Source organism: Fringilla coelebs (genome assembly GCF_963513975.1).
Source record: "Fringilla coelebs genome assembly, chromosome: 7".
NCBI lineage: Eukaryota > Metazoa > Chordata > Aves > Passeriformes > Fringillidae > Fringilla > Fringilla coelebs.
This window is the reverse complement of record NC_140035.1, coordinates 9,393,589-9,405,700: the sequence shown is the minus strand read 5'-3', so window position 1 is coordinate 9,405,700 and position 12,112 is coordinate 9,393,589. Positions and strand designations below refer to the sequence as shown.

Sequence of the window (12,112 nt, the reverse complement as noted above, 5' to 3'; positions counted from 1 at the left end):
CTTTGAGTATTACCTGGGCACTTCTCTCCCCATTTACCAGAGGTACCTCCTCTCCCAACACAGGCCCTTGAATTATATGTCAAATACAAAACCATCTGACCTTCCTTTCTCTCCCCCTCTTGTAACTAAGTAAGACTGCTGGGGACACTTAGTGGAGGAACACTGATGTCTAAGATCAAGTCTGTACAATCCTTTCACCCAGTGAATAACATGAAGCCTCTTGGTTTAATCTGTTACAAAGCAGATCCATGCAAAACCCTCATCACCTACTGCTTGCTAAAAAGTTTCCATTTCTAGTTCCCAGCATAGACTTTACCTAGTCTAAACAATTAGGAAATGCATTTTCATTTCAAATATCTCATTCTTAGTGGAAGCATGAAGGAGAATTGTTTGACTCCATGCTGTGCAACCCAGTAAATTTGCTCACTGAAAAACTTAAAATATAAGCCAGGAAAATAGTAATGTTCTCTGTTCTCTGCTCTGGAAAGCAAGGAGACCAGAATGTGTAATTTGGGTGAAATCCTGCGACTTTCACTCTCATGAGTAACCCACACACACCTTAAGCACATGTTGCTGAAAATGAGTGACAGATGATACAGCAGCACCACAGCTCTGGATACAGCCATTAGCAGATGGTACCAACCATGACATAACAACTTGTGCTTGTGTCTTTCTGTGCCCTACACAGCCTATTACTCCTTAATTCCTCAGAGCTGAAGGGATGCTCCTTACGTACCCTGGAGAGGGAAGGAATGGAGGAAAAGAGGGGTCCTCAGTGACCAGCATCTTCCTCTTCTGGGGCAAAGTTCCCCAGACAGAGGTTTCAACCTTCCACTTCATCAGTGAGGGTGGACAGGAGAAAACTGCTAACAGGGAACCCTAATAGTTTATCCAAAACCTTTAACTTTCCTTCTTTAGTCTAGGATTGGGATTTTGGGGCATTTTTACCAAACTATTCCTAGACATTTCATCATCATTCTTCCTAACGACATTTCTTTGTAATATTCACCACAGGTAATAGCTAGAGCCCATAGGACTCCTAAAATGCCTTGCTATGGAAAACATTTGCTTTGCCCTTTTATCTTGCAGGAAAGGGATCTGCACCTCCAAAAATAAAGGAATATCTCTTTCCTGTATGAGGCACAAAGGGTTAAAAGTTAATCTATGGATAGATACCGAATAATACACATCTGTCATCTGCAACAGGTTCTTGGTGCTTCCATTCTCCTGCATCTCGATGGTCTCTCTGCCCCACTCCTGTGCCCGGGGATTCTTCGGATATTCAGCATAAGGTGACATCTGGAAATCCCCACTCTTGAAAATCAGTTTACTTATGTCATTTTTATTCTTCCTGTTTATAAAAGAATGAGGGAAAGTGAAAACTTACAACTTGTCCTGCTGTCTTGTATACACTTCTGACATGATCTCAGGAGAGATCGTTACTGGATGCTGTGAATCTTGACTGGGAACAAAGATCACCTCAGGACTATAGTCCAGCCATCTGCTTTGAAGGCAAGTCAGATATGAAATCAGATCATGCAACTCAGGGCATTATCTGCTGGAATTTGGAATCTCCAAAGCTACATGGCAACCTCCCTGAGCAACCTGTTCCACTGCCTTACTGCTCCCTTGATGAATGACTTTTCCCCTACATTCAGTTTGAACCCCTCCTGTTCCAGCTACGCCCCTTGTCTCTTAAAAACATGTGTGCTCATCTAAGTCAATGAAAAAATCATGGAAATTGAGGAAGAAAAACCTATAGGAGCATCCATGCTATTAACTGTAGCACTTGTTAATTCCTAATTAACTTAGGAATGTTAATTCCTAAGAAGAAAGACCTGCAAGGAGCTGGCCTGAGTGACACCAAATGTCCCTCCAGGACTACAAAGGTTAATGAGTAGAATTTGGTGACACCTCCAGTTCAAAGCAGAGTATCCTCCAGGAAGTCACATACACTGCCCAAGGCCAGGGCTCATGAGAAGATCAGTGCACCCCTGTGGAGATCTGCACTCTGGGCCACCTCATCTCCTGGCTGGGGTTTGCTGGCATCCCCCTGGCTGAAAATATGGGGCAACAGGGGCACAACCAAACCACTGCCACATCTATATTACTGACAAATCCAGTTGCCAACTTTATCAGAGAGCTTTGAAATCCTAGATTTGGGGGACTGGAATAGCGGGGAGAGGGTGTTACTGAAAGGCATCCCTTCTCAGATCACATAAATCAGGAAATAGAGCTTCCTAGGCAAGCACATCCTGTCCAAAGCCACCTGCTGGTATGGGAACGAGGTGTGTATGTGTGACAGTGTGTGTGTGAGAGGGAGAGACACACAGAGCGAGAGCACATGCAGGACTTGTCCATAAAGGTGAATGAAAATAGCCTTAAATACACTCAAACACCACTTGAGCAACAGCAAGTAACCTCTCCTGTTGCCTAAACTGCTCTTTTCTACTTAGCTTGCACTTTTGGAGTCTGCTTCCTGGCTTCAGCGCCTTACAGCTCTGCATGGGAAGGACTCTCCTGCCTCTCCATCCTTAGAGGACATGATTTCCAGGTGTACCTTTAAGAGACACCCAGTCCATTGTTTAGCCTGGCTGCTGGGGGAAAAAAAAATTTAAAAATTCTCCAAATGAAAGCGCAGTGCGATGCTTCAGTATCTCAGATTAACCCACTTGCTTAGCCTACGTTTTCACCTATGTTTTGCCCCTTAGCTCTGCTATGTTTCAGTCCTTCAGAGCTCACACGGGGAGCTCTGGGTGTGGTGCAGTCCAGGGGGGAATTGAGCCGGGCTGGCAGCGGTACCTACCGGCAGCAGGTGACAATCAGTGCTACGCCCATGATCAGCAGCAGTCCCCCTCCCGCGGCTGCAATCACCACCGTGATGAGCTGATAGGCTGCAGACAGGAGAGACAGAGGCTGAGAAACAGCAGTGTGGTTTAAACCCCAGTGTGACATACCCACGGTCCACATGCAAAGGGATTAGCTGCTTATTTCCCACCTTCCCCCCTTCCTGTAAGCAATATAGCCTTAAGTTTTCAAGTGAAATAGAAACAAGTTCTTGTTTCCCTAGGAATAGATTGCCTTCACTGATAGATCAGAGTAACTCAAACGGATTCACCTTCAAATATCTTGCTTCAAGAATGCCCACTATATGTGCTATCCTGACAGACTAAACAGGGAAAGGAGATCTTCTTTCCTTAGATGACATTAAGCCAGCTTTGTAAAAGAAGGTCCACAAAATGACTTTTAACAGAAAATGAAGGAACAAAAAGCTCTGAAAAAAGCAGCGTGTACCTACTGCACTTTAGACACAGTCACTCGCAATTATTTGTTTCAAATCTCCTATTTCTGACACTGTAGAAAATGAAAGAAATGAAATTTGGTACTCACGGTTTCCACAGTTGAATCCACCCAAGCCAAAGGGGCAGCTGGGAACAGAGAACAACAGGGAGTTTCAGCAGCTCAGTTGTGCCAACAGGTCACCAGAGCAAGGATGGTGGGGTGGGAGGAGGGCAGAACAGTCACCATACCTCACACACGTCTCGTTTTCCAGCTTATATCCATCGTCACAGGCTGAAACCAGAGAGAAGGGCCGTGAGCACCGCGCAGCGGAGCCGGCCGGGATTTCCCAGCGCCGCTCCCAGCGCAGCCCCGTCCGCACCGCCCCCGGCCCGACCCCGCGCTCGGACGGGCGGCTGGATGTCCGCTGGCTTGGGGAAAACCTCGTGCACTTGGGGTGAATAGGGCAAACGATACCTCCTGCTGACTTTAATGGAGCCATTTCAGGGCTTCCAAGCACAGCCACTTTGGAGCCTGGCACAGGGAGGGCTGCTGGCAATGTCATTGCCCGAATGAAAACTCACTGCACACTTGTACTGCTTCACACAAAACAGCAGTGTAAAAAATGTGCAAGTGCCTCCAGTGTTCATTTTGAAAGCCCACTTAAACTATGCTACTGTAGCATTGGTGCATGTTATTAATTACATTTAAATGTTAATACTGCAACTAGTCATTATGCAAACGCAGGGTAACCTGAAGTGGGATGCTAATGTTTGGGGTTTTTTTCCTCATGTCATCTTTTTTTCTGATTTTTCAAATTTGCAGCTAAATCAAATTTTGAGATATTATATTTTACTATACAATAGAAAATTAATTTATTAGGTCTAGATAATCCAGAAAACTGCTATGTGCAAAACATTGGTAAAAAACTGGAACCATCACTTCAAAATAAAATCATTTCCTTGCTTATGGACAGCTATCCTGAGGAAATTATCTGGGGAAATTATACTACCCTTCTGATGAACAGCAAAGGGGATGACACATAGGATGCACAACTATAAGGTTCAAACTCCTGCTAAGATCACTGCTTTTCTCAGCAATAGTCCCATCAGAGCTCTGGCAGATCTGCTGCCTTTCACAGAGGCAGTGAAGGTGGTCACTCAAAGGCCTGGGCAGGAGTGACATGGACAAAGTCACTTTGGGCAGAGGGACAAGCCAGAGCTAGCACAGACAGCAGCTCCTGGGAGTGTGCAGGACATCACCCGAGGGTCTGGGAACCCCCTGTGGCACATTCCACAGGGAACTGTTCAACGAAAACAAAAATGCTCATGGATTTCTCCCCCATCAAACACTTTTGCTTAAAACAAAATTTCCCTAAATTTAATTTCAGTTTCAAATCAAATAGTTGGACTGGAGCTACATTTTAAAGAAACACCCAAGATGGATTTTAATATTTTCAGTGACAGACAATCAACCACAGCACTGGGTCAGGAGCTCACAAAGTTAATTTTCCTCAGCCATTAAAAACATTCACCTTCTTTCTGGTCTGAATTACCCCAGTGTCAAATTCCAGACTTTGGATGTTTACTTATTAGATTGGAAAAGGTTATATGATCAGATTTCTCCTTCTCACCACCAAATCACTCCTTTATCTTTAATAAAGCCAAGGCCACTGAGATCTTTGAGTCTCCCTAATTATTGCAGCTTTTCTCTGAACGCTCACAGGTTTCTCTTTGACCCTTTTCATTTCTAATTCCCAGAAATAAATGTTGCAAGCCCAGGGATAGCAAAATTTCCCTAAATCCTGAGGATGCGTGGACACAGAAGACTGCTGCACTCACATCACTTCTGTGGCTGTAGACACAGACTTGCTGCAGCAAGTGCCACCAGTGATGGTGGGGGGGCTGATGCCCACAATACCTGGTCTTGCACACCTTTCTTTGATCTATGTGGCCCACTACTCCTTCACCACCTCCCCATTCCATTTATTTCTCCAGAGCTGGGGATGGGGAAGGTGAAGTTCATTACACAGCCCCCCTGCTGTATCACACTGTGATGCTTTTTGTACTAGATATATTTTTCTCCCTCTAAGATGATTTCTTTGAAGTAAAGGAATAGAGCAGAGGTAACTGTGAAAGAGTTAAGAGCCCCAGTCAGCTAACAGCCAGGGCAAGGATAGTAAATCCCAAATAATCCTTGCCAGGCTCATTCATCTCAGTGGGGCATTAGCTAAAGGAGCCTGGATGGGTTGCCCCTTTCACTTGCTAACAAAAGCAGACTGAAAACATTATGGAGTGAACATTCCACCACGGGACTGGGCAGTAACAAAATGTGCAGTGGAAGGGAGGGAGGGAAGCATCACCTCACAGCTCACTGGAGGTGCCTTCTCTAACGAGCACAGCAGCCCCATGTGTGCCAGCTCCAGCCCACCACCTGCATGTTGGGAGGGCTGCAGGAGGGGGCAGACAGGGGCTGGAGCCCACCCGAAGCTCAGCAATGTGTGTGAGGCACATCCACCTTGAGCTGTGTCAAAGCTGGAGCTGTGCCATGGGCAGGAGCAGCCCTGGGACCTTGCTGGCACACAGCTCTCAGGAGGATATGGGAGCAGAAAAGAGGAAAAGCAAGATCCTGAATATGCATTTCTCTGTCTTACTTAAAGACTTGGTGCTTATGTATTTTCCTCTCCTCCCTGTGTCTTTTCCTGCCACTTTGCTTTCTCCTTTGGCATCTTTGCTGCTCCTTTGAACACGTTCCCAGGAGAGCTCTCACTGTCACACTTATTTGGCAAGATTCCAAACACAAGCAGGGAACAGAGGAAAGGCCTAAGTGTCAGGGGCCAAGCAAAGCTGTTGAGTTGTGCTCTTCAACCCAGGATTCCTTTGCCTTCCCAAAAGACACCCAGGGGTCTCTTTGGAAACCTGCTTTGCTGCTCCTTGCTTCACTCCAGAAACACTCTGTTCTGGTAAAAATAGCACGCCCTTGAAAGGCTGGCACACTGGGTTTGCTGCTCTGGCACTGAAATAGCCCTGAAGATACTGAGAAGGCTGAAAATCAGCAGCAGCTCAGAGACTCTGAACAGCACAGCAAGAGGTACCCTGGCCAACACGTTGGGCCTCCTGTGGCTCAGAGATCCAACCCTTCCCTGGCCCATGGAATGCTTTCCCAAGCATGTCCCTGAGGACAGATGCTACAAGGAGGACAGAACAAATCCTGTGGGTCAGGGCAGCCAATTCTCCCAGCCTTCCCACGGGGGAGACCGGACAGGGCAGCACAATAGCCATTTCCCCCTTTGCAAATACTATAATTGGAGTGACTGCACCGCATTTTCACAGCCCACAATGAGGGTCGGATGCTCACGAGACCTTGGTTCCTGTTTAGGCACTAAAAGGGCAGAGATTTTCAAAGAGGCTGGTATATTGTATGCTATATTTATCAGCAAAATAGCCCTAAATATCAAAATGGGGCCCATAGCTTGGCTTTTGGAAAAGCCTTTAAAAATCCCAACCCTGTGGCTTGCCCAGATGGGCACAAGTGATAATGAAAATCTGGCATCTTGTCAGAGAGTGGCACCAGGCAGTCAGTGCAGCCTAAATCCAGCATCAGCCCTGTCCCTCAGACACTCTCAAGGTGATCAGTGAGATGTTTCCTACTGACAGCAGTGAGATGAAGGTGGCATTTAGGCCTCACTGTTTACAGATAAGGTTTTCATATTTTCCACAACAGACAAGTTTCATAAGTATGGAGTAGTCAGACATACAAGGTCTTGGATCTCTTATCCCTCTGCAAGCTCACACCCAAGTGCCTCACAGTCTTTCAGGTATTTATCTTCACTGCTTGGCAAAAGACATGAACAAGACAAATGGAGTAACTTTCCCTGGGTCCCCACTGTCCATGATGGAACAAGAATTGGGTAAAAATCTCTCAAGTTTCAGCTCAGCTCCTCACTCACTACATAAGCCCCTCTCTGACTCTCTAGGGTTGGTGGAGATGCTGAATATTTCCCAGAAGAAATCCTTCCTCCAGCATGCAAGATGAGGGGAAGGGAGGAAAACACAAAGGGAAAGGTTTTGTCACAAAGGAGCCACAGAGTGAAGGAGAGGCAGGGCCAGGACCTGGCAAGCAGAGATGCCCATCTCTGAGCTGTCCCTCCCTGTAGCACACCAGTTATTTCCAGGCACATTTTTCTCACTCTCAGATTTGGAACTGACAAAACATCTCCGCCTATTTCAAGAGCAACCCAGCAGGCAGTGCCAGAAGCAATATATTACCCCTACTGCAATTGTTATTGATATGTCATCAGAAAAGCAACCACAAACTAGGGAATGGACACCCTGATCGTCCAGAAGTCATTTTGAACACTGGCATGTAAAGACTTTGTTTAAAATGCAGCAAAACCAGATTTGTTGATCTGAGGAGTAGCTAAAAAATAACACAATCTTTAAGCTTAAAATTTCTGTTTGGAACCCAACTGAAAAATAAATTCATAATCATTTCCAGAAAAAAATGTTTAAAATATTGATGATATATTAATGTAAGTTTTTGAGTTTAAAGCACTTTCCCTAAGTTCACTGAGAGTTCAGACAAAATCAAAACAGGCAGAGACACACGTCATCTCTGCTCTGTGCCACTGAACTGGAGCCCAAAGCAGCCAGGCCCCTTTCTCCCTCTCCTCAATCACTGTGACTCACAGCATGCTCCAGAAAGAGATAATATTATTCCTAGAGAGACACCGTGTCTTCACTGTCTGCTGAAAAGCCCCCTAACTAAATAAAAGAAACCTGAGCTGCTAATATTTATTCATAATATTGAGGGCTTTGCATGCACAGCACTACATCCACACACTCATTTCCACTGGAACAAAAACTTTGAGGACAATTCAGGCAAAGTACACCTCGTAAAGAGCAATACCTCTGCAGGAGTGGTCCATCTTGTTGTACTTGAAGTACCCACTTTTGCACTGGCAGAGAGCAACCCCATCAAAGTCGGTGCATTCTGAAGTTTCCTTGTCACATTCAGGGTCCTTTTGTCTGCACAAGCTGCCAGCTGTTGAGAAGAGGTGGCCAACATCAGCATGGTTCTCTCTGAACCCACCACTCTGCACATTTGCTTTCCCTGAGCATCCCATTTGGCTAATGTGCTGCTTTAATATCTCTTTTTCTTTTTTTTTTTTTTTTAGTAATATTTGTTCCATTAGGAGGGAGTCAACATTACCCTATGTCACCATTTCTTGTGTATCTACCATCATTTGTACAGGTAAATAGAGGAGGTGAATAATAAATGTTTCAGTTCAGAAGCAGAAGGGGAAATGAAAAAGAGAAATCTGGTTTGGCTCAAGCTCAAACACATTCATCCCCTGACAAAGTTCAACAAATCAATTTTTAAGTTTATATCAAGCAAAACATTACACCAAACCAATTCTTTTCCATTCAGTATTAAGCACTGGATTTTTCCATTTTTCAAACAAAAAATTTGTACTTTCATTTACATTACTTTGAAGCAGTGTTTTAATTTAAAAAGTCAGACTTGTTACAATGAGCATTCAGCAAAACCGTGGATAAATGATGGAAATTGTGACATCAAATTTACATTTTTACTGGGAGGTCAGACTAAATGGAGTTAATAAATATTTGTGAGAAATAGGATTTTATGGAAAATATGTCACTCATTTGGCACTCTCCTTTTATAAACCTTTCCTTACTAGATCAATTTTTTCTTTATCTCACATGTTTTCTTTTAGGTACTTACACAAAATGTATCTTGTATTTTACTCTGCTTATTTCAAGTTAGAAGTTGACTTTACAGAAGGTATCAGAGGTAATGGGCAGGTATAATCCAAGCAGGTTTACCCAAATAATTTAAAGCAAACCATGAGCAGAGTATGGCTTTAAAATACAGCACATTGCAATAAAAGCACACACTGAACTTCTCACCTGCATGTTTACTTTGCCAAAATGGTACTGGGGGTTTCCCACTAAAGCCAGGCTAAGCGTTGCCACCCTTCATCCTCCTCGAGGCCAAACCTTAAACCTTGAACCCAAAAGTCACAAAACAGCACGTGCAGCAGTTTCCTTGTACCACTCCCAGATAAATCTCCTCCATCACTCCCTCAGGAGGTGAGAGCTGGGGGAGGCCAGGGCACAGCACTGGGGTCCACCTGGAGGAGGTCACCCCCAACACTGGTGTCCTTCTCCACATCTCTCTGTGCTGCATCCACACTGCCCTTGGGCAGATGGAGGATTCGGTACAGAAATCACAATTCTCACTCATTGTGAACTGTTTTACAACCTGCAGCACTGAAAATGGGCAGGCAGGAGAGCAGAGCTCGCTGTGCAGCCTCCAGCAGCTCTGATGGAGCTCACCAGCAGGGTTTGGTCTCTTGGCTTTCACACCATTTCCCCGGCTCCCGGCCGCGCGTGTGAAATTAACACTTACGGGTTTTTGATCTGGCTGGGCCCAATGTCACATCCCAGACATGAAAGGCCGCCCTACAACGTCTCTAATCCTGAGCTGCACAATATTTTCACAGAGAGGCAGATTTCTCACACAGGTGGCAAAGATAAGGCTTGGTATCTGCATCCCTTTTGCACCGGGAGGTTCTTAAGATGACTCCCATTTAAGCAAGATAAAAAGATACAGAGGAATTTTTCCAAATGACAAAACCTTGTCCCCCTTTTATAAAAGGAGCCAAATAAAACATCCCTTTCCCCTCCTGCCACAGTCCTCCCAGGTGCTATTTACCTCTGTGGAGTGATTTGAGGCTTGATATGAACTGGCAGGCTTCAGTGGGGGATTTGCAAGCTCGAATGTAGCTTTTCACACTGCTGATAACATCGAAGAAAGTCACGTTGGATGCTAAAGAGAACGTGGATTGCACTGAAACATGCACAAAATTTGCATCCCTAACAAAAAAAGCAAAACAAAACAGCCCTGAGTATCATGGGTCAGTTTGATGTCATCATTAGCACCTTACACATAGGACTGCTATTTACACAAGAGATGCTTACCACAGACACAGCACTACATGCATTGTAACAGAGGTTAAAACCAGGACTAGCCAATACCCAGGGAGGAGAATATGGAGCTGGAAGGGATGCTAGTAGCTCATTTTGGAACCAGCCACAAAGCCCTCCTGGGCAGCCCATCCCCAAGTTGCCCAGGACAGAGGAAATACCAGGTGAGCCTGGCAGGCTGGTCAGGCATTCCTCATGCCCTGTACCACTGCCAGGCTGGATTGCATCAGGCCCAGCACTGGCTCAAAACGGAGAGCGTGGCTCTCAAGCTGAAGATCCCAAACACTCAAGTTTCTCATTCTTCCCCTGGCAGCCTTAGCCTTACCTGCTTGCCTTAACTGTGGAGTGGTGGTATCCTGGCAAGCCTGACAGCGATGCATTGAGCTGCAAGGAGGGAGAGAGCAGCTGTTAGTGCCCCAGGGCGTGATGGAAGGAGGCAGCCCCATGGGATGTAGCATGGGACAGTCCCCCTGGGTCACTGACACCATCCCCTGTGTTTCCCAGGGATGCCTGCTGAGACCAAGGGGGCTCTGAGCTTCCCAGAGGTTCATCTGCTCTATAAGAGAGATGCACTGCCCTGTTGTCAGTAAGGGGTGGACAAAGTCACCTTTGCACAGCCTTAGATGGGAACAAAGCCCCGGGGACTTTGACATGAGCATCTGCCTGTGGCCCTGCTGTGTAATGACCACAAAGGTCAGGGATGAGCCAGAGGTCAGCAGGGAGAGAGCCCCATGCAAGGCCAGCCTCAAAGCAGCACCCTTGGAGACTGCAGATCTTCCCTGACCCTGGGTCTGTGCAGTTGTTTGTATTTACTCCCCAGCACAAGCTGTGCAGGCAGCACCACAGTGACTCCACCCAGCACCTCCTTCCTTTGGCAGCATCCCCAAATCACCTGCTCCAAAGAGCTGGAATGAAGTGCACCCATCCCAGCAACCACTAACAGGATGAACTTGTGCATGCAGCGATCTTAATAAGAACTGCACAGGGATGTGCAGATGATCCCAGCCCATGGGTCTTTTTGGAGCTATTGATGGCACAGCCTTTGGGAAAGCCAAGAGCCTGTCCAGCACTGGCTCTCAACTGACCAAGAGCAACTGAATGGCTGGGAAATGTGACAATCATAAATAGTGAAGGACACTTGTCCCACCAGCATTGCCAAAGTCCCAGCAAGGACACTCACCACCTCCAGGATCTCCCTCTCGACATGGAAGAGCTCTGTGTACTTCCCATGGGTGATATTAAGTTTGAGGGGAACCTGGCCAATAAATATTCTCACTGAAAAGTAGAGTAAGACAAGTTAGTTGGAACATATATCTGTGCCATGTGTACATGTGGTTTTATGTGCCTTACATGAGAAGCTGTTTGCATGGAAAATCCCTCTACAAAGCAAACAGAAAACTCAGATCTGAGAGTCACTGCCCCAATAAAGCAAAGTCACAGCCTTGGGTTTTTTTCCCAAGGATTGCTGCGATGTTCCCACAGTCCCAGTCGAATTCCAGAGCTCAGTGTTGCTGAACAGACAGCATTTCACTTCAGTGTTCATGCACTTCATGGAGAAGCACAGACTAACTTAAATAGAACACACAGAGAGATGAGTAAATTTAGTAAGAAGACAATGTCAGGTACCAAAGCTATTTATGATAGCTGGGGGTGAAATTATGTCAAATCTCTTACTTTTCCCTGCAATGGAAGGAAATCAAATCAGCAAGTCAAAACAAAGCACTGTAGAAAGGATATTTTCATTTTTCAAGCTGCTGGAGAGAATGAGCAATGACATTTGAAAGGAGGCCCAAAAGATGCATTTTTCTGTGCTTAGATTCATA

General features: G+C 45.7%; 1 protein-coding gene across 6 annotated transcripts in view; it reads right to left on the bottom strand.

Annotated features, from left to right (window-relative positions):
- The window catches only part of HEG1 (heart development protein with EGF like domains 1), a 50,541-nt gene that overhangs the window by 6,633 nt on the left and 31,796 nt on the right, over positions 1-12,112 (bottom strand). For 5 of the 6 annotated variants that reach the window (XM_084209652.1, XM_084209653.1, XM_084209656.1 and 2 more), the window contains 8 exons: positions 11,470-11,564; positions 10,615-10,673; positions 10,018-10,178; positions 8,188-8,322; positions 3,531-3,573; positions 3,391-3,428; positions 2,807-2,894; positions 1,177-1,351 (listed from right to left, as the gene is read on the bottom strand). In XM_084209652.1, coding sequence (XP_084065778.1) covers positions 1,177-1,351; positions 2,807-2,894; positions 3,391-3,428; positions 3,531-3,573; positions 8,188-8,322; positions 10,018-10,178; positions 10,615-10,673; positions 11,470-11,564 — 794 coding nt within the window. The remainder of the gene's footprint in view (positions 1-1,176; positions 1,352-2,806; positions 2,895-3,390; positions 3,429-3,530; positions 3,574-8,187; positions 8,323-10,017; positions 10,179-10,614; positions 10,674-11,469; positions 11,565-12,112) is intronic. The other variant, XM_084209657.1, reaches the window with a different exon arrangement.